A 22304-nucleotide genomic window follows, 5' to 3' on the forward strand; every position below is an offset into this window, starting at 1 on the left:
TTAGGCATTAGTCGCATTATACCCGTTAAACACAAGTGCGTTGGCGGTGTTGTCGGCATACCGGGTCGCGAAGCCTGAGAGCGCGTCGCGAGTAGCCAGATCTAGGACCTGCTGCTTTGCTTCAGCCGGAGTCATAGAAGGGTTCTTTGCAACGAAGTATGCAACGAGACCGGCGACGAGAGGAGAGGACATGGAGGTCCCGGACATGACAGCGAATCCGTCATTATTACGGATGCCAGCAGATAAAATCAGCGAGCCAGGACTAGTAGAAAAGTTAGTAGATATCGATCTGGAAACAGAACGAGTATTACGAACGCGAAAACGTCGACGCAAGCGCCTTGATTGGAGAACTGAGAAATGTTGTCTTGAATGTCAGATGAGCCGACTGTGATGGCGCTCTCTGCACTGGCGGGGGAGAACTCGCATGCATCACCACGCTTGTTGCCTGCGGATATAACAACGTGAACGCCCGCAGCAACTACGGCCTCAACCGCCAGGTTAAGGCTCAAGTACTTTTTTGCGCCCTGACAATAGTTAGCGTGGATCATTTAATTGGAATACGACTTGGTTAAACGAACGAGACTCATGTTGATGACTGCGGGCTGTGCAATGGCGGTTGCCTGCTGGGTCACATATTGGAGTCCGTTCAATATGCAACTCGTCATTCCTGATCCGTAGTTGTTCAAAACCTTGACGCTGACTATCGACGCGTTCTTTGCGACTCCATAGTTCTGCCCGGCCGCGGTTGCTGCGACGTGCGTGCCGTGGCCGGCGACGTCGACGCTGCTATCGTCGTGGCTGCCGCCCATGCCACAGTTCAATCGTGCCGCAGCCGATGCGCGGCCGCCAAATTCTTCATGTGTTAAGCGCACGCCGGTGTCAAGAACGAAGATGGTCACTCCGAGGCCGGGATTCTCGTCGTACTTGTACGAGTAGCGGCGCTGGGTGGGGTCCTCGGTGGTCTGGTACTTGATAGCTTCACGCTGGGAAATACGAGCAAGATTATAGCTTGCAAAGGACTGCGTGACGGTGTGCGACGCGGGGTCGAGTGCGTACTCCGATGGGATGTCCTTTGTGCGGTGATGCGGCTCGTGGGGAAGGAAGGAAGAAGACAAAGGCGCCGAGATGATCGGGTCAGCCTGGACAATACCGTCTGACTCTACGATCAGAATTTCCGGTCGTGCAGCAATCAGCTTCGCAAGCGGACGTGCAAGCTTAGCGGAATATGCGTGCATGCTTTTACCGATCGAGAAGCGGCGGAAGAGACGCTGCCAGGAGTCGGACTTTGAGTGCTTGATCTTCTTGAGCTGCTCGCGCAGCCAGACGTAGTGCGTATGGATCTGGTCGTCGGGGACAGTGGGTTTAAACACGATGATGTACCGGTCCACGAGAGCTTGGGGCAGGATCTCGACACCACCGTCGGACTCGGCTCGCGTGGTGATCGGGCCGTCGAAGTCGAACTCGCCGCCGCCGGCGGTAAATGCAGAGTCGTCGTCGTTGTCATCATCAGATGGGGTGTTATCAGAAGCGGCAGGGTCAGAATGAGCAGACGGTCGATGACGGGCATCAGTGCGTAGCATGGGCGCGGGAACGACAGCCGCAGCAGCTAAGTCTGTCGCGTTCGCGGGGGAGGGTATGTTCAGTTCTGCGGCAGAGGCGGTGAGCGCCAAAGCCAGCAGTGGCGCACAGCAGAGAGCGGATCGCAACAGACGCATCATGAGCAATGCGTGGTAGTGCGTATGAAAAGGAGAAGCGGCTGGGCCCTTCTTGTACTCTCCATGTAGTCGATTTGCGACCGGCCTGGCGAGGATAACCAAAGCAAACAGATAAGCCGCCGCATCTGGCGCGGCTTAACTTTATTGGTGAGATCTCGTTGAAGCGGCGCGGCTTGGCGTTATGTCGCAACTACGACCCGGGGCAGGCGACGACGACGACGGCGACGGCGGCGACGATGGCGACGAGCAGCCCGCGCACAAGAGGAAGCGACAAGTGAGGGCGCTTGAACTATCGCTGCTGACACTTGACTGCGGAAGGCGTCAAGCGCTGGCGCCACTCGAGCGCGTGTGGGTTGAAGCTGGGCGCGATTTCTGGGCGTGCTCCTCGACGCCGCGTCCCAAGAACGCCGAGCCATTGCAGCGCTGTGTCTGCCTTATATCCTCGCTTTCCCCCTCCTTCTTCCCCTCCGCGTCTTGTTTCTCGGCCTCCTTTGCCCAGCTCCCGTCTATGCCACCCCTCGCTCCTTTCACCCTCGCCGGCTAAGTCGTGCTCTCGCCTTGGCACTGAGTGCGCTCCTGCTATATAGTCTGCGTCGCCCACCCGAACTACTCTCGGCCGCCTCCCTCGCTCACTACACTGTTATATCCCCATGCCGCAGCAGCAGCAGTTTGTCCGGCACCATCAACGACACGACGGGCGGCCTGGATACAGCTACGTTCCGCCGTCGTCGACGACTCTGCAGTGGTCCGCATCGCCCCAGCCACGGCGGCGACTAGAGTTCTCGTCATGGAATCTCGTGCTCTACATGTGTGTGCTCACGCCACTGATATGTCTCAGCAACATGTGCAGCACGTTGAAGTGCTTGTTCGTCTACGCATTTTGCGTGGTCTTCAAGAGCGCGCATGCACCGCCGGCGGTTGCATCGACAGCCGCACATCAGCCCCAGCAAGACAAGGAGAAGCCTGCCGAACTTGGCGACAATCTCGTGCGCGCCATGCTGCGCGCGGAGCTTGCGCGGCGGCTGGGGCAGATGGCGTTGGCGCACCTTGCAAACATTCGAGTGCGCGTTGCATCCGATGATGGCGACGAGGAAGAAGCGCTGGAAGAGGATGCGCAGCGATTACATGTGCCGCGGGCCACGCGCGGTGGGTCGCAGTCGAGCTCGATGACAGAATCTAGTGCAGGCACGACGCCGGACCAGATTTCGATCGTGGAGATGACGGGTACTCCAGCGCGGCCGGAGCCTGCAGTGTGTCGCGACTCGCTGGGCAGCAGCTACGAGGGCCAGCGGACGTCGACATCCTCACCATCAACGGCCTCGTCATCCACAACAATCACACCACGGGCGCCGGCACAGACACTACAGCGACATATACGAACGACGCGACCGACACTGACATTCTCGCTCGGCACACTGGTTCTAATGCATATTCTGTCACCGCTAGTGGCAATCGCGTTCCTCTTCGGCGGGCTCGGTGCGGCGAGCGCGTGTCTATACAACTTCTGCCTGGGCGAGCCTACGACGGCGGCGGACACGGCATACATCTGGCGCGCGTGGGCGCGCTTCGTGTGCTGGCCAGCCACGACGTCAGCAGACACAGGCTCACGGCGGCGGCGGTTCAGTGCCGAGGGCACGTGAAGCGAGCGGCCAAGGCGGAGCTTGGCAGAGCATGGCAGTGACAAAAATCTCGTCTTGGCGCGCTCACGGAAAGCTTGGCAGGTCAGCAGTCAGTGACGCTTCGCGCGGGGTTTGTACGCACACAACACACAGTATTACACAAATGAACACAGGACAATGAATCGGCATTTATATCATGTATCATCCAGACACTAATAATAGAGAATGCTGAGCAGGCAAATTGGTCAATAGCATATTGAGCAGGGTGCTTAACGCTGCAAATAGCAATAAGCATACCTATCAGCCTGCTCGATTGATCCATTGTCCGTATGGAGTAGCAAAGCCTGTTTAGAAGTAGTCTTAGATTAGCTATTCCGGCAATCATACTGAATTATAAGCATATGCGAAGAATAAGAGAATGAGATGAATTGTCAATGATTATCTATGTATGTCATCGTCCATCCATTATCGACAACTGTCGAGCAAAACAGATCTATGTATACGACCCCATCCTACAGAAAATAGTCTGCGACCGGTTTCTTGGCCGGCATGTCGCGTGCATCCTGGGGAGCGGCCTCGAAAATCTCGTACTTGCGCTCCATGTTGTCATCGATCTGGAGAATTGCGGCGACGTTGCCGCAGCGGTAGCAGTAGTTCGGCGCCGACCAAACAGTAACGATCTGGGCGTCGAACATTTCCTTGTATCCCTCCATGACGAGTTGGTGTGCGCGAGCGACGAGGGAGAGGTCGTTTGTGTGGTTGAACTCGCGAACTTTGTCGCCGCCGAAGAGGTAGCCAGCGCCGCGGGGGGACATCCCCCAGCCGTCGATCTCATCGGGGTCGGACCATAGTAAGTCGCACATGGCACCTTCGTGGGGCACTTCCTGTTTGCGGTCGATGAGGCGGATCTGGTCGACGTACTGCACGGAGGGCGAGAGCCCGCCGTGCACGCAGAACACCCCGCCGGAGGGCCCGCCGGCTATGGCTCCGAGGGCGAGGTAGTCAAAGACGTCGCAGCAGTAACGCCAGACGTTGGCGGAGCCGTACTTGCGCACGCACTCGTCGTAGAAGCCATACACAGTGGTGATCTGGCGGGATTCGTGGTTGCCGCGGATCAGGGTGATACGGTCGGGGTAGCGGACTTTGAGGCAGAGGAGGAGGAGAAAGGATTCGAGTGAGTAGAAGCCGCGGTCGACAAAGTCGCCTGTAGTGTGAGCGGGAGACGTAGATAACGGACAAACAAGCACACACCAAGGAAGAGGTAGTTTGTATCAGGGCAGTCGCCGCCGTGCTCAAACAGCGTGAGAAGATCGTGAAACTGGCCGTGAATATCTCCGCATATCTGTGGCGTCAGTCGCTGTTGCATTTGGGTGGGTGCATTGAACATACCGTCACCGGGGTATCGACGATCTGCACATTGCGCTCCTCCACGAGCAGCTCTTGCGCGCGATAGCACAGCTCGCGGACCTCGAACTCGGGCAAAACCTTGCAGTTGCGCAGCTGCTCTATTGCTCTGCGCACGATGTGAGCAAGGGTTCGTGCGAGAAGTGCGAAGATGGGCTCACCTGTCCAGGTCGCTCATAGCGCCAGCGCGGAGGACGGCTCACGCGCCGCGCAGGGGCGGGAAGGAATACAGAACCGCTCGCGCACGTCGTCAGCGAACGAGGCGCAGGCACAGGTGCAGCGAAATACGCGTGGCGACAGGGGGGGAATTAGTGTGTAGTGTTTGGTGCGGATGAAATCGAGTGCATGCGTGTGCGTACGTAGGGTGGGACGTGGGACCGCGAACAGCGGCGCGATGAGTTTGCCTCGATGAGTTTGACGATGGGTGTGCGCGCGCCTCAAACAGGGTCCGCGCGCACGCCCACCACACCTTCGCCCAGCTATCGCCACTTCGTCTCAGTGCACAATGCAGATAATGTGTAATTGTATGTATGTACTGTATGTGCCGTAAGTCATGTCATCGCAAATAAAAAGGTGTGTACAAAGTCCCAGTAAAGATGTTCAAAAAAAAGCATAACGCGCATGTCTACTTCCTAGCTCAAAACAACAAGCCAAACCCAAATCTATTCGTTAGGCAAGACGGCCGGCCCACTCGAGAACCTCAAGGCTCATGACGACCATGACCATGGTAATGGGAAGTGTGAGGACAACATAGCCCCAGAAAAGGATGGACGCCATCTCGCGCTCAAAAACCTCGTTGAGCTGGCAGATCTGGGAGAGCTGGATGGCAGGCGGCGCTGTGGTGAGAAGGAAGAGGACGACGAGGAAGATGGGGTCATCGAAGATGGAGACGTGCACGTACTTTGCGATGATAGCGAGCACGGGGAGGAGCACGACGGAGGGCAGGAGCATGCGGGATATGAGAGAGGCAGTCACGATTTTCTTGAAGTTGGCGGACTCTACCAGGCCGGAGTCATCGGGATAGAGGTTGCCGCCGAGCACGACCAGAATGAGAGGCACGGCGACGCCGGAGGTCTCGGTGACAGCCTGGGTGAAGGTGTTGAAGATGAAGCCGTCGGTCTCGAAAATGAGATGCTGGAGTGGCCGGATGATTGCGACGGTGAGGCCGAGAAGCATGGACCAGAGGGGCGGGTTCATGTAAGAGTTGAGTTTGGTGAAGACGGCGATGGCGATCTGGCCGACAGGAGAGGCAGAGACGCGGTGGACCCAGGCGACGGGGAAACTCTTGCTGCGGAAGGAGCGGTTGAAGGAGGCGAAGGTGCCGGAGTCGTTAAAGTGGAGATCGCCAGAGTTGTAGAATGGCGATGGTGAGTGGGGCGGCGGCGAAAGGAGGGAGGAGTGGGCGGCGGCAGAGGAGGACTCTGTGGGGAAGAGCTGGTGGTCGTAGTCGTGGGGGAACAGGGGCTTTGTGTTCATGGCGATGGACTCGATGGTGACGTCGGGGTCGAGGTTGTGAGAGATATAGTGAGCTACGGTCTCGGACGCAGACTCTGAGGTCACGGAGGCGGTGTCGAAGGAGGAACGGGGGGAGATCGGGCCGGAGGCGTGGTCCTTGGCCAGGAGTGTGTTGTAGCCCCAAGACCAACGGAGCATCTGGCCAAGCTGCTGGAAGATAAGAAGATAGAGGATGCCGCGCGAGGCGACGCGCTCAGCGGTGTCATCATCCAGCCAGCGGAGGGCTGGGAGCGTGTGTGCGAGCGCGATGGTGAGGGAGACGGGGAGGGAGTTCGAGTTGGCGAAGACCGCCATAGCGATGACGAAGTTTGACTCGCGGCGGTTGAGGCGGTTGATGCGACCGAGCAAGACGCCGGCGAAGTACGATACGCCGGTGGTGAGGACGAAGAGCACGGGGATCACAGAGAGAGCGAAGAGCTTGTCTGCGGTGATGGCGGACGCGAGCTTGACGAAGATGAGGCATGGCGTGAAGATCTGGACGTTGAGCTGAGAAATGTTCTTCTGCATGGAGGGGTTGAGCAGGCGCCAGTGGGCGGCGGCAAAGCCAAGAAGGCAGACGAGGACAACCTGGACGACAGCCTGGAACGTGAGGAAGGCGAGCTGGCCGTACGAGGGGTGGTCGTGGGTGCGGTCCGCGGCGACCGCGAACGGGAAGTACGTCATTGCGGCGGCGTCCAGGCGGGCGGGCGGGAGACAGAAGCAGCTGATCGACGCCGTGGACGCGAGACCAGCTGCGCGAGCACACGGCGGAGGGCGGGAGAGGGGGGTGAGAGGGAGGGTGGAGACGTGTCAAGTGGAGGCACGATCCGCGGAGGACTGAGAACGCGCGGACGGGAGTGTTGTTGTGGACGATAAGGCGAGGGCAGTGGTTCCTGGACGACGAGCGACTCCGCCTCCGCGCTTCCCTCGCCTGCGCGTTCCGCGATCCGCGTCCCTCCGAGCAGCACTCGTACAGCAGTCTACAGGTCAGTGGCCGCCGTGACCGCCAGCGCGCTGCGACTGCAGCGCAGCGGTCCTCCGCCGCCACTGCGTCTGGCGTGCGACGCGCTTCGAGAAGCGCAAGGCACGTGGCGGCGCTGGGAGCGGCCTAGCGCGGAGCAGCGCCGCGCCGCAGCGCCGGTGTCTTGCCTGCCGCATTGGGCGCGGTACGAGCCCCGCGGCGGCACCCGTCATCCGCCGCGGCTGGCCCTGGAGGGTCCGTGCGGGCTTGTGCGCGAGCGGCGCAGCGGCGGGCGCGGGCGATCGCGCGGCGGACGGAGTGAGCTCAGCGGAAGCGGCGAGCGGCGAGCGCTGAGAGCGGGCGGGAGCAGCATGGAGCGAGAGGAGTGGCGGGAAGGGCGCAGCTGTCGCGGTCGCGGAGTGCCGTTGGCTCCGTCCATGTGCGGTGTGGTGTATGGTGTGTATGTCCAGTGTGTGTGTACTGCGCCCCTTGATCATTTCACGATCCGCGCCAAAAAGCAACGCACTCGCCAAAAAAGCGCCGCTGCAAATTTGGCAGCGTGTCGCCGCCGCTTCTTCCCTCCGCTTCTCTCCCCGTCCCCACACCACCATGCCGCCCCTCCTCCAGCAGGCCCCCGCCGGCGCGGCCACCACCGCCCCCGCGGTCGGCACCCCCGGCCCAGCACCGCCCCAGCAGGCGACGCCCCAGCAGACCCCTGCCGCGCCCGCCGCGCCCGCCCCGCAGCAGACCCCCAGCCAGAACGGCGCCGCCGCCGCTCTCTCCGGCCCGGCCGCCTCCTACCAGAAGCTCGAGACCGTCAACGAGCAGACGTGGATGTCCATCGGCAAGGTCGCCGAAATGATGGGCGAGCAGGACCGCGCGCTCCACGCGTACGAGGCCGCCGTCCGCCACAACCCCTACTCCATCGCCGGCCTCGCCGCCATCGCAAATATCCTGCGCTCCAAGGAGCAGTTCGCCCGCGCCGTCGACTACTACCAGGCAATCATCAACCTGTCACAGGAGTCCGGCGAGACCTGGGGTTCCCTTGGGCACTGCTATCTTATGATGGACGACCTCCAGAAGGCATACGGTGCCTACCAGCAGGCTCTGTACTACCTCCGCGACCCCAAGGAGCCAAAGCTTTGGTACGGCATCGGCATTCTCTACGACCGCTACAACTCGCTCGAGTACGCAGAGGAGGCCTTCACGCATGTCCTCGAGATGGATCCCAAATTTGAAAAGGCAAACGAGATTTACTTCCGCCTCGGCATCATCTACAAGCAGCAGCAGAAGCTCGACCTCTCCCTCCAGTGCTTCAAGTACATCCTCCACAACCCGCCGCGTCCGCTTAACGGCATGGACATCTGGTTCCAGATCGGCCACGTCCACGAGCAGCGCAAAGATGTAAGCCCCCTGTGTGCATTCCCCGCCCTTTATAAAGCTAACCCTGCAGTACAAATCCGCGAAAGACGCATACGAGCGCGTCCTTCAGGTGAATCCCGCCCACTCAAAGGTGCTCCAGCAGCTCGGCTGGCTCTACCACCAGCAGAACACCTCCTTCGCCAACCAGGATCTCGCCATCACTTACCTCACTCGCTCCCTCGAGGCCGATCCCCAGGACGCCCAGAGTTGGTACCTCCTCGGACGCTGCTACATGGCCCAGCAAAAGTACCCCAAGGCCTACGAGGCCTACCAGCAGGCCGTCTACCGCGAGGGCCGCAACCCCACCTTCTGGTGCTCTATCGGCGTTCTCTACTACCAAATCAACCAGTATCGCGACGCACTCGACGCTTACTCGCGCGCCATTCGTCTCAACCCCAATATCTCCGAAGTCTGGTACGATCTCGGCACCCTCTATGAGTCCTGCAACAACCAGCTCTCCGACGCCCTCGACGCCTACAAACGCGCCGCTGAGCTCGACCCCACCAACACCCACATCCAGGCCCGTCTAGAGCAGCTGCTCAATTCACAGACCCCGCAAACCGGCGGCGCCGCCCAGACCCAGGTCCCCGCTCCGCGCCCCCACGATCCCCAGGCATACCAGAGCGGCGCCTCCGGTCCGCCCGCTCCCCGTTGGAACCTCCCCGGCTCCGCGTCGACATCATCGCTCGCCGCGCAGTCTGGTCCTCCGCCTCCACCCGCCGCCGCCGCTGCGCGTCCCAACATCGCTCCGCCCAACCCCCTGGCTCATCAGGGTCCGCTTGGCCAGCAGATGCAGTCGCAAGCTCCGCCGCAGCCCGAGATCGTCCAGCAGGCACCACCTCCCATCAAGCAACAGCCGACTTCACAGCCCGCGCTCCAGCCCTCCCTGCCACACTATCAACAGCAGCAGCCGGCTCAGCTGCAGTCTCAGCTTGCGTCGTTACCTGCGCATCAGCAGCAGCCGTCTGCGCCACAGCCGCCGTCACAGCAACAGCAACAGCAGCAAGCACAACCACAGCAGACGCCGCTGCCGCCATACCAGCCGCCGCCCATTCATTCCGCGTACCGCCACGTGGACGGTCCTTCTGCGACCCCGCCGCCGATCCAGCAAGTGCAGCAACTTTCGACTCACCATCACGAGCTGCCCCAGATCCACTCGCCGTCCATGCCGTCCACGCCGACGCTATCCGCAAGTGCATCCACCTCATTGCCGTCGTCTAAACGCCACAGGGAATGGGAGGACGACCAAGGCGGTGACGCGAAGAAGACCCGGTCAGAAGAGCAGCACAGCATCCCCGGGGTAAACTCCCTCTACGACGAGCGGAGAGATCCGCCTACGTCATTGCCCCTTCCGTCTGTGTCGGCTGCATCTGATTTACCTCCGGTGTCAGCGCCGCCGTTGGTTGCTCCTGTGCCAGAGGAGTCACATATCTCTCTCCCGTCGCTTCACCAGCATGTGTCCCAGGAAGAGCCGTCCAAGATCGAGCTTCCAAAAGTCAGCGTGCCGTCGCCAAACACGATCGCGACCCAGACACTGCCGCCCCTGTCGTCGACTTTGTCAGCGTCTTCGCCGGCGCAGCAGCTACCGTCGATGATAATTGACCAGCCTCCGATGTCCGCGACTCCGCCTCCCTTGGCCGCTAGCGCGCCCGCCCCTGCGCCCTCGAATCCGAGCTGGCTTGCCAGTGTGACTGGTGCGCCGGACATTATTCCCGAGCGGGTGCAATCGCCCACGCAGGCTCCTGTGAGCACGCCTATCGCCGCTGCGTCAGCGGTACCATCACCCGCGCCAATGGAGCATGTTCCCACGCCTCCTCCTCCTGCTGCTACAACGCCGCCGCCTCCACCACCTGCTGTCAGTGCGCCGACCGTTGCCGTGGCTTCCCCTACCCATACGCATGACGATGAAGCCGTGCCTGAGCCGCCGCGCGTCAGCGCGACACCCCCTCCTCCCCCTCCTCCCGCCGCGGCCGCCCCCGCTTCTCCGCTGCCACCTCCCCCGCCTCCTCCAGAAGCGCCCGTCGACGACGTCACCCCGCCCCCGCCGCCGTCCCCTCCACCTCCCACCACCGCACCTGCCCCGCCGCCTCCTCCACCTCCCGCTCCCGAGCAGAAGGTCGTCGACGAAGGGCCCCAACGGAAGGTCGACGAGGACGAGAACTACGACGAAGACGAGGAGGAAGACGACGCGGCCAAGCCGGATGGACGTCCCCTGTCTGCCACGAACGGAAACGGCTCCAGCTCTGCTACGCCGCTACCGGAGGCAGTCGCCACTGAGAAACCCGTCGAGGAAACCATCACGAGCAACGGCTCGGCCGAGCCGGAGAAGGAGACCGAGGATACAGGAAAAGCCGAGAGTGTGGGCGCATAATAACGTGTGTTGTGTTTTGTGTACCAATTAGTTGTTTTTGCGCGCGTTTTGTCTGATTCAAGTATGAGGGCATTGGCTTATTCTTTCTGAAAGGAAAATCAATGTGTTGTGTCGGGTTGGTAGTGTACGATTATGTGTACTTGCGTGTGGAACTATGCATGCGCCGTTGTTTTGTTCTCATTGTAACTAGTACTTGGGTAGTAGACATTGTTGTAAACCAGAGAAACGAATGAACTATTTTAATTCCAATTGCATTTTGATAACTCTTAAATAACTTTTAGAACCGTGCCCGCCGGGTCTGTTTGCGCGCGGGCCGTCCTCCGCCGCCGCCGCGGCGATCCTCATCAGCGCCGCCATCGTCGTCCTCACCTGTCTCGTCGCGCGAGCGTTTGTTTTTGAACTTCAAACGATTCCGCTGTCCGCGCACAGGTCCATTGGTGACGGCTTCGATGTACGCGTTCGCCGGATTCGCCTGCGCCGCCTGCGCCGCAAGCTCTGCAAGCATGCGCGCGTCTTCATCAGCGGGGTCCACTGCTTTCTTGTTTGCCTCGTCGTCGTCAACGAGTATTTTGCCGGACTGTGCGAGGCGCATTTTCGAGTGGTGAGATGCAGGGGCGACAGTAGACGTGATGCTGCTAGCGGTGGTAGCAGCGGAGGAGAGTTTGGAGAGGGAGGAGCGGTCGAGGAGGTCGACTGGGTCGGCAGAGGCGGATTCAAGAATGTAGGTTGGTGCCGCTTTGTTTTGGCGCTTGGCAGAGAGCTGTTGTTTCGACGTTTTCTGCTGCTGTTGCTGCTGTGCTTTGGCGGTTTTCTTCGCGTTGCGGGTGGCTTCGTCGTCGGACTCGACGTATTCCGAGTCGCTATCAGATCCGTAGATAGCCTCTTCGAACTCGGATAAATACTTCTTCTTCTTAGGCGCGGACGTGTTGATGGGTAGCTCTTCGCCGTTCTCCTCCACCGCATCGCGCCGCTTCTGCTCCCGCATTTTCGATTTGCGGATATTCGCCAGTAACTTCTTGTCCGCCTCGGGAAATACCTTGTCGATAGCCTCCACGCCAAATCTTCGGACAAGCCGCTCGAGCAGGTGCTTTACTTTGAGCTTGAACCGCGCGTGGTGCTCGTGTGCCCATTCGAGCAAGTTTGGCACGAGTGTTGCGAGACGAGGCTCGATTGCCTCGCGTGGGAGGGAGGTGACGAGAACTTTGACGAAACCAAGCGCGGACTTGACGATTTCGCGGTTTTTTGAGGTGAGAAAGAGGTCAATTGTCGACACGAGCTCAGCAACGACGGATGGTTCAAGGATGGATTTGTATTGGTATAGCAGTCTGCTCAGAGCGGTGATAGTCGCGCTTATCATATGTGGCGTCGCGCCTGCAAGACCCGCGGAGATCATGGTGAAGAACTCCTCGATCGACGCGTCCACATCCGCCGCGTCGACGTCCATACCGGGAACTTTTGAAATTGAGACAGCGCCGCCGCCAGCCATCTTGTCGCCCATCTCGACAAGCAACTTGTACGCGGCCTCGCGAGTTTTTTCGTTGACTTCCTTCGTGCCGATCACAGCTTCTGGAATGATGGCGGGAATAAAGTGTAGATCCTCAGACGGTAAAATTCGCACAATGTCCACGAGCGCGGATAAACGCGGTCCGCGCACGGGCGGGGTGACGTTCTCCGCCGCGCCGATAAGCTCCGCTTCGAGCGCGCTCATGTTTGCCACCAAAAACTCGGCGCCGGCTTCGTGCTGCGCAAGCCGCGATGCAACGCGGTAACCCCGCTTCTGGACCTGCGCGTCCGAGTGCTGGATTGTCGCGAGAAAGATCTTGCTAAGCTCCGGAAACGTGGTGGAAGGAAGGTAAGGGATCATAGTGATAATGAGGTCGAGCATCGTATGGGAGACAGGTGGTGGTGGTGCGTTTGCGGCGGATTTTGTGGGACCGCTGCTCTTCTCGACCGGCGCGGCAAGAGCGGGCGTAAGGAGCGCGTTGACCTTCGCGAAAGTGGTCATCATATCTGCTTCCGGGGTGATTGATAAGTACACGTCAATGGTGTCGAGAATGTGCACGCGCTGCACTGCTGTGGTCTGGCTAAACACGTTGAATAGCACGGCGAGGAACTTTGACGCCATGTTGCTGAGGTACTTCAAGTTCGCAACCGCTTCCTCCGTGCTCATCTTTGCCTCCAGAAATGGGTTTTGTCCGGCAATGTCGCCATCTGCGTACATCTTGTTACTCTCAACGAGCATGCGTAAGCCTTTGCAAATCACCTGGCGGAGATCCACACGCTGATAGAGCAAATTCGCGATGGATTCGGCGAAATTCTGGCTAAATGAATCATGCAAGTCAGTGGGAAGGTCACAGTAGCGCGGAAAGAGTGACCAGATCTGCTCGACCAGCGTCTCAAAAATCTTCGCCTCCACAGTCTTGTTCTGCGCAGTGTACTCAGCCGCCTTGACCTGCAATCGCTCAGCGAGCGGTAGCATCTCTTTGATGAAATGCGCCAACGGCGCGTTGCGAATATTGTCGCGCAGCAACGGCAACAAAAACGCACGACCAGGTTGCTTCGGGCCTGGCTTTTCCAAGTTTAGCGGGAGTATCTTTAGTATGCCTTCGGGACCTAACGCACGGATCGCAGCCGCGATAACCTCGTCGGCCTCGTTGCGACCCTCAAAAGTCGTGGTCGAGCGTAGGCCGGAAATCGTCAGGAGCGCCTCGATGAGGTACGGGTCGGCAGCGAAACCGAGCGAGTCAAAGAGCGCGGCATAGATGTGGAGGACGTCCTGGCGGACGGACTGGTACTGCACGCTGAGAAGGGAGTAGCAGATCTTAGCGAGCTCGGTGATGACCTTTTTGGTGGAGCGGGTCAGTGGTTCCTCGGTCATTAGGTTGGCGGGGATGCAGGTCGAGGAAACCGCGACAAGGCATTGCGCAGCGGAGGTGACGATATTGGGAACGAGGGCGAAGTCCATGAATTCCACGATTGTGTGAAATAGCGCTGGTAGTCGTACAAACGCCGCGACGCCGTCGAATTGACTGTAGGCGTGTAAAGATTCGGCCACAATAGCGAGCCAGGACGGCGTCAGTTGCTGATCCGGTCTGGCAGGCTTGAGACTCATAATCGAGTCAACGATCTTGACAAAGTACGCCGCGTCGACACGCTCCTCGTCGTCGCCATCCGTACTGTGAATCCTGCGGAATAACGCCTGAAAAACATCCATAGCGGCCATGACGAGGTACTCCTCGGTGGACCGCGAGATCGCAAACAACACCTCGCACAGCGCCTCAACCTTGGATGCGGGCCAGCCTGAGTCGCACATTGCAACAGCACGAGAGAGTTGCAGTGCAAAAATCGTGCGTCGCTCGGCCGGGTTCGTGCTCGGCGCGTCTCTGGATGCCAGCGCTCTCTTCTTTGACGGCGCGCCATTGGTGAACTCGGTATACGCGTCGCGAACCGCGTGCAGCGCGATTTCGGCGCACATATTGAGCGCGGGATGCGCCACAGACGGGCTGGGTGGCGGGGCGTTGAGCAGCATTGTAACCGCCTCCTGCGCGCGCTTGCGGACTTTCGGTCGCTCGTCGAGCGCGAAGCTGAGCAAGCCCGTGAGTGCTTTGCGGGGACCGACGTCGGACGCGAAGCGTTGCCATGCGAACGAGTCCTGCGCGGCAAGAAGAGATTCAAGACAACCAATGGCGGAGCGGATGAGCGCGGGAGTGGCGTGGTCATGTGTGAGGGACGGAGTGAGGTATGCGAGGATCTGTGCGAATTGCCGGATGAGCACTGCCTGCGGCGCGTCGGGGATGACAAGGTCTAGGAGGTACACTGCGGATGCGGCAAGATCGGGGTTGGTCAGTTCGTCGCCAGAGAATGCTTGGGACAAGAGCGAGAGCAGGGCAATGAGGTAAGCAGCGGCGGAAAGCTCAGTTTGTTGCTCGGCGAGGGTGGCCTCGACGGCTGTGAGCAGCGTCGCAAGTTGCTTCTGATGCGGCAGTTTCGAGGTCTTGTGCAGGCGAACTTTCTGCAACTTTGACTCGAGAGTGACTACCGTAGCGACAGGCTCGTCTGACGGCGCAGCGACCACGGCAGCAGCTGTAGAGGGCGCCATGCAGAGATCTGTTGATAGTGGAGGGACAATGGCACAGTCCGAAGCAAGGAAAATAATTTTTGGCGTTGGGACATTTGGCACGTGATGCTACGAGCGCCGTTGCTTACACTTTCAGGGGCCAACTATTCTCCTCCAGATCTTGAGCAACATCGCAACGGCTAGCCAGTGATCGCCCAGCCGTTTGAATGGCCATCCGTCTCGGCACGGAGCGCATAATTGCGCTGCTGGCGCAGTTATACGCGCCGCAGAAGAATTTTAGAGTATTTCACGTGGGCGGTACTAACGGGAAGGGTTCGGTATGCGCGTACTTGTCGTCCATCCTTACACGCTCCGAGCTGACGACCGGACGGTTTACCTCGCCGCACTTGCTGGAGCCACGAGACGCGATAGCTGTCAACGATGCCGCGATTGGGCGTGCGCTGTACGCCGATGCTTCAGCACTTGTGCGGGATGTGGACGAGCGGTGCGAGATCGGTGCGTCGAAGTTTGAGATTCAGGTCGCGACTGCGATGGAGGTGTTCGCGCGCAAGGCGGTTGATGTCGCGGTGATTGAAGTTGGACTTGGCGGAGCTACAGACGCGACAAATGTGGATTACAAACGGCAAAATGTGCTCGGCACAATCATCACGCGGATAGGCGTGGATCATCAAAAGTTTCTGGGGAACACCGTCACCGAGATCGCGCACCTCAAGGCAGGGATCATGCGGTCGAAGGTGCCATGTACGATACACGGGGATAGCCCAACAGCTGCGCTGGATGTGCTGTTGCGGGACGCGCAAGAATGCGGGAGTCCGGCGACTGTAATCACAGCGGAGAGGCTGAAGCAGGTCGACGAGGGCACGTACTTTGACACGCAGTGGTTCGGTCGCGTTCCCGTTTCCGACACGCCGCTGCATGGCGCGTATCAGCAAATGAATCTGGCGTGCGCGTTGGCGGCTTTAGATAGTGCTGGCGGTCAATTGGGCACCGTGACGGCAGCCAGCGTGCGGGAGGGTATTGCAAGCACGCAGTGGCCAGGGCGGTTACAACTCGTCCCCGCGAGCAAGTTCACAGGCGACCTCGATGACATTGATAAGAACGTACTTGTCGACGGCGCGCATAATGTGCAGGCCGCACTGAGTCTTGCAGAATTTGTTGACACACACATACGGCCGTCGTCGTCGGAGGGCAGGGTGACTTGGGTTATCGCCTTGTCCGGCGACCGCGAACCGGCAGAGCTGTTGCCGTTAATGCTGCGAGCAGGTGATCGCGTTTATGCGACTACGTTCGGCGCGGTCGAAGATATGCCGTGGATCGTGTCGCGCGATACGGCGTCCTTGGCAGCGGCGGCAGAGAGCATTGTCGGCAAGGACAGCGTAGTAGTATCACCAGGCTCAGGTCCTCTGGCAGTTGTGCGGGAGGCATGTAGAGAGCCCGCTGCGGTGGTCGTCTGCGGGAGTCTATACCTTGCTGCCGACGTTCTACGCGGGTCGATGTAGTGTATATTATGTAAATAGATCAGGGACAGACCTCGGAGAAGGACCACTCGTACTGGGAAGCCTGGGTGAAGGCGATGCGCGTGCCCACGCCCTCGAGATCGACAAAGTCAACGAGACTCGGAATCAATAGCATGAGCACAAAATTCTCCTGCGCGGCTGTGGCATGCTCCGGCGACAGCACCGCCTCGCGCCCCGCCGCGGCTGCCTCTTGCGTCAATCTCGCGACCTCGTCCAGTGCGTCCGCCGAGTCCTGAGTCAGCGCCGCGCCGGGCGGCGGCTTGAGAAACGAGAGTTGCATCTGCGGCGACAGCGCCGCCCACGCGGCATCGTACTCGCGCACAAATTCCGGCGCGGCAGGCTCCTCAATCCCACCACGTGCAGGGTCGACCAGCACAAGCCCACCCGAGGCGGGACTGCGGGCGACCAGCTTGGCCGCGCCAGAGAGGCGGTACTGCACAGCCTTCTCGGCAAAGTAGAAGCACGCTTCAAAGACGCCAGCGTGAGTCGCAGACGCAAGCTGCGCGTACTTGGGCATGCGGCGGTCGGTGGTGACGACGAGGATGCCGGAGTTGGGCGTGAAGGCGAAGCCGCGGAACATGCATGTACGCGCGAGCGGACGAGGCGGCGTGGTGGTGGAGATTGTGGCGAGTGTGAACGGGGAGACTCCGGAGGCGGGTAGGTGGCTCTTAAAGGAGGCGACCCACGGCGGGACGACGTGGCTGAGCCCGTGCGGGGCGTGGTTGTGGGCCATGGCAGTCGTGATGGCGGGGGCGGGGTTGGCGGAGTGCGTGCGCTTGTCATGTCAGTCGACGCCCGTGCTGACAGTTCAAACCCCGCCGCACGTGCTGCGTCGCGCGGCGTCGCCGCATCGCCCGCGGCATCGAAGTTTTTGCAAAAACCGTGTTTTCCCAAAAAGTGGCCGCGCTGCGTGCGGCGTGCGCCGATCGTGCGCAGTGGCCCGCCAGGGTCCTTTGTTGGGGGCCTCGGCAAGGCCCCGGTTTAGCCAGCACTGCGGCTGGGCAAGCGCGCGACGCTGTCGTGGTGCGCTGCACACTTTTGCATGCCGCAGCGGAGCCACAGAGCAAGTTGCCGCTGGGGGCTGCCAACAAACGCGCTGCGCAGAGAGAGACTTCGGTCGGTCTGCGAGCAGCGCCGCCGCGTTTTCTATCGCAGCCCGCGACGACGGCCGGTACGCACGTCGAGCCTTCGCAAGACAGCCCCCGTTTGGGCTGCTGTCCCGGGCGGCTCCGGCAGAGTCGGCCAGCGCCCGGGGCCGCGTGCGGCGTTGTCACATGCCTCCGAGAACAAATTCTAAGCATTCAGCAGTAGCAGCCAAAGTAGTGATACACAAAACACCCGCTCACTCCTGCGAGTCGATGATCCTGTCCGCGGCCTGCTCGACCAGCGTCTCCGTCTCCGCCATCCTCATCTTGCCCTCGACCTTGCCCGGGCCGCCTCCCTTGCGCGCCTTGTTGCCACGCTGCATGTATGAGTCGATCCAGAACGACACAAAGAGGTACGTCAACGGCGTGAGGTACAGCAGAATGAAGAAGAGCGCAAACGACTGTCCTGCATCTGTCATGCACGCAGTGTACTGGCCGAGCCCCGGATCAAAGTACGACACAAACAGGTGCATTGACGCCAGCGACCCGCCAAACACAAACTGGCAGATCTGCGCTGTCGTCAGAGCGCGCTTGACTGCCTTAGGCACCGGCACGTGAAGTCCCGACAACGTGTAGTAAAGATACATGAGTGTGTGAATCAGCGAGTTGAACACGACAAACACCCAGATCGGCGGCGACGCAAACCGGATACCTGCCCACATCGACAACATCGCACCTGCGTGGTGGTAGGTCTGCAACAACGAGCTCTTCTTGCCCTTGGCAAGAATGATCGCGGTGTCAACAACCTCGTAGAACTTGGACAGGTAGAACAAAAACCCGTAGTAACTCAAGCCGTGCTCCCACAGCCCGTCACTCAGCGAGCACAACCCGCGCCACATGCCCGAGCTGCCTCGCGGCGCCATACGCGACGACTCCAGCACCGTCCGCATTATTGCAGTCATCATCCCCACGCACGTCCACGCAGAGTACACGCACAAGAACATGTTGTGCGCAATCACGAGCCACCGAAACAGCTTTGTCCGCGCAAATCGCGTCGGCTGCGAGTTCGGCCCGCCGCGCGACCGATTTAGAACGTGCACTGCAGTCGCGTACACCGTCGCTATCGTGATCGGCACACGAATGTCGAGAAGCGTCGCAAACGACGCCGCAAACAGAGATCCCGCCGGCGGACTGGGCGGCAGATCAAGGCCGACCGGAAACCGGTAGATCTCGCGCGGCGGCGCAGAGAACACCGCAGACACGTTGATCACGCTGCCGCTGTTGCTGCTGAGCTGGCGTGCAGAAGCCATGGTATGTTTGTGAAGGCGTGGTGGCGGAACTAGCGGTGCAGAAGGTGCAGAGGTGGCCTCGAGGACCGCCCCGCGTCTTATAGGCTGGCTGGGTGTCTCGCGCCCTCCGACGGTTCCGCGGCCTCAAAATTCGCACCGCCCCTCAAACACCGATTTTCCCGCCGCACGCCGCACAGCGCGCGGCAGCTCAGAAACTCTGTCTCGTTGCCTGTTTCGGACTACCCCGCCTTCCTCAGCAGCAGAACGTCACCGAGTTCAGGAACTCGTTGTCCCGCCGCGCCTCCACCTGTCCACCCCACCACCGCTCCACCAGCACCCCAACAAACTGCGAATCGCTCTCGCTCCACGGATCCAGCCCCATTGCTAGCATGTCTACCTTCGAGATCCATAGCGTCTGCCGTTGCTCCCCCGCCTTCTCCGCCACTTCCTGCTGCTGCTGGCGCCGCCGCCGCTGCCGCTCCACCTTCGTCACCACGATCCGCTGCTCCTCCACCAGCCGCGCCAGCGCACTGAATATCCGCGCCGTGAACCGGTGGAAGAACGCAATGATCGCGACCTGCTTTGACGATTCCACCGCCGCGGCGATCATCCCCACCGCAACCCGCTCCTCGTCTTCCTCCTCGTCGTCTTCAGACATCTCCCGCCGCAGCGCACGCGCCGCTGCTGATCGTCGCACAAACGCCTCGTCCAGTTGCGTAATGTCCTCGAACGGCGAGATGTACGTAAAGCTCTCCTCATTCGACAGGGCCATCGGCGTAGTCGCCACCGACGACGACCGCGACACAGAGTCGTCCGCCAGGAGCGGCCGCGACAGACCCCCGCCAATGAAGCCGCCTCCGCTCCCGCGGCCGAGGCCGGTCCCCATGCCGCCGATACCGCCCATGCTACCAACGCCGAGCACGCCCTGATCCAGCGACGTAGACGTGCCGTTGTTATCCAACCCCTGCGCAACCACATCTGGCGTGTCTTCTTCGTCAATCCGCGCCTCCTCGCCCGCAGACGCCCACCACAAAAACCCAAGCCACGTCAACTGCTTCCACGACGGCTGCTCGGTCTGAAGGTCCGTTTTGGTCGAGAAAAATAGCTCCGGGTCTTCATTGTAAATCGCATCCGACTCCGCGGCCGCCGTAATCCCCTCCGCAGCAGCAAGCAATGCTAGTCTCTCGCTTGTCTGCTGTAGCGCCTCGCCCCGCCGTCCAATGCGGCCTGAAAACTCTGTCGTGCTTCCCGAACTTGACGAGATCCGCCGGTCAAGTTGCACAAGCTCTTCCGCCTCCGCCTCGAGCATGTTTCCATAATACTTCTGGTACCACCGGTGCCGGGGGTCCACAGAGTACCCAATCTGCGCCTCAAGTGCCTGGAACCGCCGCATATCCCGACTTGATGCACGCAGGTGCACCTTCGTGTTAGCGGTGAAATACACAACTGGGTACACGATCCGCGCACCCACAGCCGCGTCCTCGCTCATGTACTGCGACTGGTTTGCGCTCGCTCCGCCCATCGACTGCGGCGACGACGCACGCGAGCGTGGTACCGTAATCGCCGCGCTCGCAGCCGCATACATTAGCGCTGCCAGCGGTGGCAACTTGATTATCACGTCGTACAGATCCTGCTTCTCTTGTAGAAGTTTGTCCGTCGTGTACGCAATCCATCCGTAAAACGCACTCGGCCGTTTCTGCCGCGCCTCTTCCGCCGGCGTGCCCTGGCATAGGGATTTGAGATAGTCTATGTCATATAATCCCACAGAGAACAGTGGCCGTATTCGGTATGCTGGGATCGGCAGCAGCTCCGAGATCGAGTTGGGGATGTTTGACAGAATCGCAATATCGTACACGAAATTGCAGCCCTGTTCTATTGGAATGTCCCCCACGATCAATATCCGTTGCCTTGTTAGCGCTGCTTTCCACACTTTGAACACGAGTGGGCCGAACGTATCCAAAAACGACGGCAACGAGTACGCAGGGTGTGCGCGCGGAAGAACCATTGGAGCAGAGAACTTGGTCGACGTTTGTCCAGCTAGCGAGTCTGTGTCGGTGTCGGCAAGTGCTGTAGTCGCGGCTGCAGCTGCTGTGCCCGGAACCGCTGCCGGCACGGTGACCTGGGCGTTGGTAATGTCCTTCAGCTTTGATGGATTCAATGGGAACGGTCGTCGCGCTGGTCTGTATAGCGCTGGCTCCGGGAGAGATGACACTGTCGACGGCGACATCGGTGACGCATCCATGCTCGTCAGCCCGTACAGACTAAAATATCCCTCCAGAGGGCTATAATCTCCAGGGTTCCGCGCGTACTCCCTATTACGCGGTTAGCATCATCACCTCAATGCCTTGCCACATATATCACATACTGAAGCAACTGCGTAAGTCCCTCAACGTGACCCCAGCTTCTGCCCAGCCGTCCGCCAGCTGTCACAGCTGCGCGACCACCAGCCGCCGACGACCGTCCTGCAGCACCGCCGACGTTCGTGAACCCACTGGGCACCAAGATTCCGAGTGAGTACATTCGCGAGAAGCGCTCCGCGGCATTGTCCGTACTTTGCCGCATGTACACGCTGACACCCGAATACAACTCGCCGTGGGTAAAGTATATGACGTCGTGTGTGAAGTTATGAAGGCCGGAGGGGAACACTTTAAACTCGATCATGCTCATGGGGATTGCTGTAGCATATGTTAGACTATTGTGTTCGACAACATGCCGTAATTGTGCATACATGGAGACGAAGTCCGCTGCCAGTCAGTCACGTATCTAATCCACGCCACACAGTTAGCAACCTCGTCGTGATCTTTTCGGCCATAATAATACACACCCTCTGCGAACATCAAATCTCACGACAAAGAGAGCAACAATAGGTGGCGGAGCAGAGGTAGAATTGCCGCCGTAGCCATTGCTCCCGTTGCTCGACAGTGGGCTCAGGAAGACAGTGCCGATATTGGTCGCTGGTCGTGCCCTGTTATCTGCCGCAGCGGACCCGCGCGACAAAGTCCCTGCAGGCGAAGAGGTTGTGCTGGGAAGACTATGGGTAGTCGCTGCCATTGCTTGTGATGGTGATGTAGACGCTTTCGACGTAGTTGACGACGCCGATGGTGCTGCCGCCGGGGCTGTGGTCGCGGGAACCGTCGTGGAGGAAATTGTGGATGGAGTAGTCGCCGCCGCGTCGTTGGTAGCCGCGCCAGGCGCCATTGGAGTTGGCATTACTAATGCCGCCTGCATTATCGCTCGCAATCGTCGTTCATGGAATGCTACAGGGGAAATTGGTAGTGCAGCTGTAGTCGCAGTTCAAGTCGTGCGGAGATGTCGAGCGTTATCGACAACGAAAGTTCGCGTATGACGG

General features: G+C 59.9%; 10 protein-coding genes across 10 annotated transcripts; 3 read left to right on the plus strand and 7 right to left on the minus strand.

The window, feature by feature from the left end:
• Positions 1-1580, minus strand: V1518DRAFT_374305 (peptidase S8/S53 domain-containing protein; the record flags this gene model as incomplete). The annotated part of the gene is made up of 4 exons (XM_066901457.1): positions 1-262; positions 316-524; positions 579-1055; positions 1146-1580. The coding sequence occupies 4 exons, from the start codon at positions 1578-1580 to the stop codon at positions 1-3; spliced, it is 1383 nt and encodes a 460-aa protein (XP_066758932.1).
• Positions 1581-1902: 322 nt separating this feature from the next.
• Positions 1903-3772, plus strand: V1518DRAFT_417519 (uncharacterized protein). Its single transcript, XM_066904323.1, has one exon. It carries the CDS (start codon positions 2366-2368, stop codon positions 3353-3355), a length of 990 nt encoding a protein of 329 aa, XP_066758933.1. The 5' UTR covers positions 1903-2365; the 3' UTR covers positions 3356-3772.
• Positions 3639-5137, minus strand: V1518DRAFT_417521 (Metallo-dependent phosphatase-like protein). The gene is made up of 4 exons (XM_066904324.1): positions 4900-5137; positions 4724-4847; positions 4586-4676; positions 3639-4538 (listed from the first exon to the last, which is right to left on the minus strand). Exons 1-4 carry the CDS (start codon positions 4914-4916, stop codon positions 3847-3849), a joined length of 924 nt encoding a protein of 307 aa, XP_066758934.1. The 5' UTR covers positions 4917-5137; the 3' UTR covers positions 3639-3846.
• A 108-nt stretch (positions 5138-5245) lies between these two features.
• Positions 5246-7291, minus strand: V1518DRAFT_417522 (auxin efflux carrier). The gene has a single exon (XM_066904325.1). It carries the CDS (start codon positions 6914-6916, stop codon positions 5408-5410), a length of 1509 nt encoding a protein of 502 aa, XP_066758935.1. The 5' UTR covers positions 6917-7291; the 3' UTR covers positions 5246-5407.
• A 511-nt stretch (positions 7292-7802) lies between these two features.
• On the plus strand, positions 7803-10986 carry V1518DRAFT_427700 (uncharacterized protein; the record flags this gene model as incomplete). Its single annotated transcript, XM_066906052.1, has 2 exons — positions 7803-8597; positions 8647-10986. 2 exons carry the CDS (start codon positions 7803-7805, stop codon positions 10984-10986), a joined length of 3135 nt encoding a protein of 1044 aa, XP_066758936.1.
• An 83-nt stretch (positions 10987-11069) lies between these two features.
• Positions 11070-15108, minus strand: V1518DRAFT_417524 (NUC173 domain-containing protein). Its single transcript, XM_066904326.1, has one exon. The coding sequence runs from the start codon at positions 15083-15085 to the stop codon at positions 11264-11266; it is 3822 nt and encodes a 1273-aa protein (XP_066758937.1). The 5' UTR covers positions 15086-15108; the 3' UTR covers positions 11070-11263.
• A 134-nt stretch (positions 15109-15242) lies between these two features.
• Positions 15243-16604, plus strand: V1518DRAFT_417527 (Mur ligase). The gene has a single exon (XM_066904327.1). The coding sequence runs from the start codon at positions 15271-15273 to the stop codon at positions 16561-16563; it is 1293 nt and encodes a 430-aa protein (XP_066758938.1). The 5' UTR covers positions 15243-15270; the 3' UTR covers positions 16564-16604.
• On the minus strand, positions 16547-17338 carry V1518DRAFT_417528 (pyridoxamine 5'-phosphate oxidase-domain-containing protein). The gene has a single exon (XM_066904328.1). It carries the CDS (start codon positions 17312-17314, stop codon positions 16583-16585), a length of 732 nt encoding a protein of 243 aa, XP_066758939.1. The 5' UTR covers positions 17315-17338; the 3' UTR covers positions 16547-16582.
• A 418-nt stretch (positions 17339-17756) lies between these two features.
• Positions 17757-19069, minus strand: V1518DRAFT_417529 (GNS1/SUR4 family-domain-containing protein). Its single transcript, XM_066904329.1, has one exon. It carries the CDS (start codon positions 18974-18976, stop codon positions 17924-17926), a length of 1053 nt encoding a protein of 350 aa, XP_066758940.1. The 5' UTR covers positions 18977-19069; the 3' UTR covers positions 17757-17923.
• Positions 19070-22279, minus strand: V1518DRAFT_417531 (uncharacterized protein). Its single transcript, XM_066904330.1, has 4 exons — positions 21780-22279; positions 21684-21718; positions 21321-21630; positions 19070-21267 (listed from the first exon to the last, which is right to left on the minus strand). The coding sequence occupies exons 1-4, from the start codon at positions 22181-22183 to the stop codon at positions 19209-19211; spliced, it is 2808 nt and encodes a 935-aa protein (XP_066758941.1). The 5' UTR covers positions 22184-22279; the 3' UTR covers positions 19070-19208.
• Between the last annotated feature and the right edge of the window lie 25 nt (positions 22280-22304).

This window comes from Limtongia smithiae (genome assembly GCF_038497785.1).
Source record: "Limtongia smithiae strain NRRL Y-17922 unplaced genomic scaffold V1518scaffold_7, whole genome shotgun sequence".
Lineage (NCBI taxonomy): Eukaryota > Fungi > Ascomycota > Lipomycetes > Lipomycetales > Lipomycetaceae > Limtongia > Limtongia smithiae.

Coding starts and splice junctions, on each gene's coding strand:
- V1518DRAFT_417519 (XM_066904323.1), top strand. CDS start 2,366: ATGCCGCAGCAGCAGCAGTTTGTCCGGCACCATCAACGACACGACGGG.
- V1518DRAFT_417521 (XM_066904324.1), bottom strand. Junction 4,677..4,723: donor TCGTCGATACCCCGGTGACG/GTATGTTCAATG, acceptor CTGACGCCACAG/ATATGCGGAGATATTCACGG. Junction 4,539..4,585: donor TACAAACTACCTCTTCCTTG/GTGTGTGCTTGT, acceptor CTCACACTACAG/GCGACTTTGTCGACCGCGGC.
- V1518DRAFT_417522 (XM_066904325.1), bottom strand. CDS start 6,916: ATGACGTACTTCCCGTTCGCGGTCGCCGCGGACCGCACCCACGACCAC.
- V1518DRAFT_417524 (XM_066904326.1), bottom strand. CDS start 15,085: ATGGCGCCCTCTACAGCTGCTGCCGTGGTCGCTGCGCCGTCAGACGAG.
- V1518DRAFT_417527 (XM_066904327.1), top strand. CDS start 15,271: ATGGCCATCCGTCTCGGCACGGAGCGCATAATTGCGCTGCTGGCGCAG.
- V1518DRAFT_417528 (XM_066904328.1), bottom strand. CDS start 17,314: ATGGCCCACAACCACGCCCCGCACGGGCTCAGCCACGTCGTCCCGCCG.
- V1518DRAFT_417529 (XM_066904329.1), bottom strand. CDS start 18,976: ATGGCTTCTGCACGCCAGCTCAGCAGCAACAGCGGCAGCGTGATCAAC.
- V1518DRAFT_417531 (XM_066904330.1), bottom strand. CDS start 22,183: ATGCAGGCGGCATTAGTAATGCCAACTCCAATGGCGCCTGGCGCGGCT. Junction 21,719..21,779: donor AGATTTGATGTTCGCAGAGG/GTGTGTATTATT, acceptor GGCGTGGATTAG/ATACGTGACTGACTGGCAGC. Junction 21,631..21,683: donor GCAGCGGACTTCGTCTCCAT/GTATGCACAATT, acceptor CATATGCTACAG/CAATCCCCATGAGCATGATC.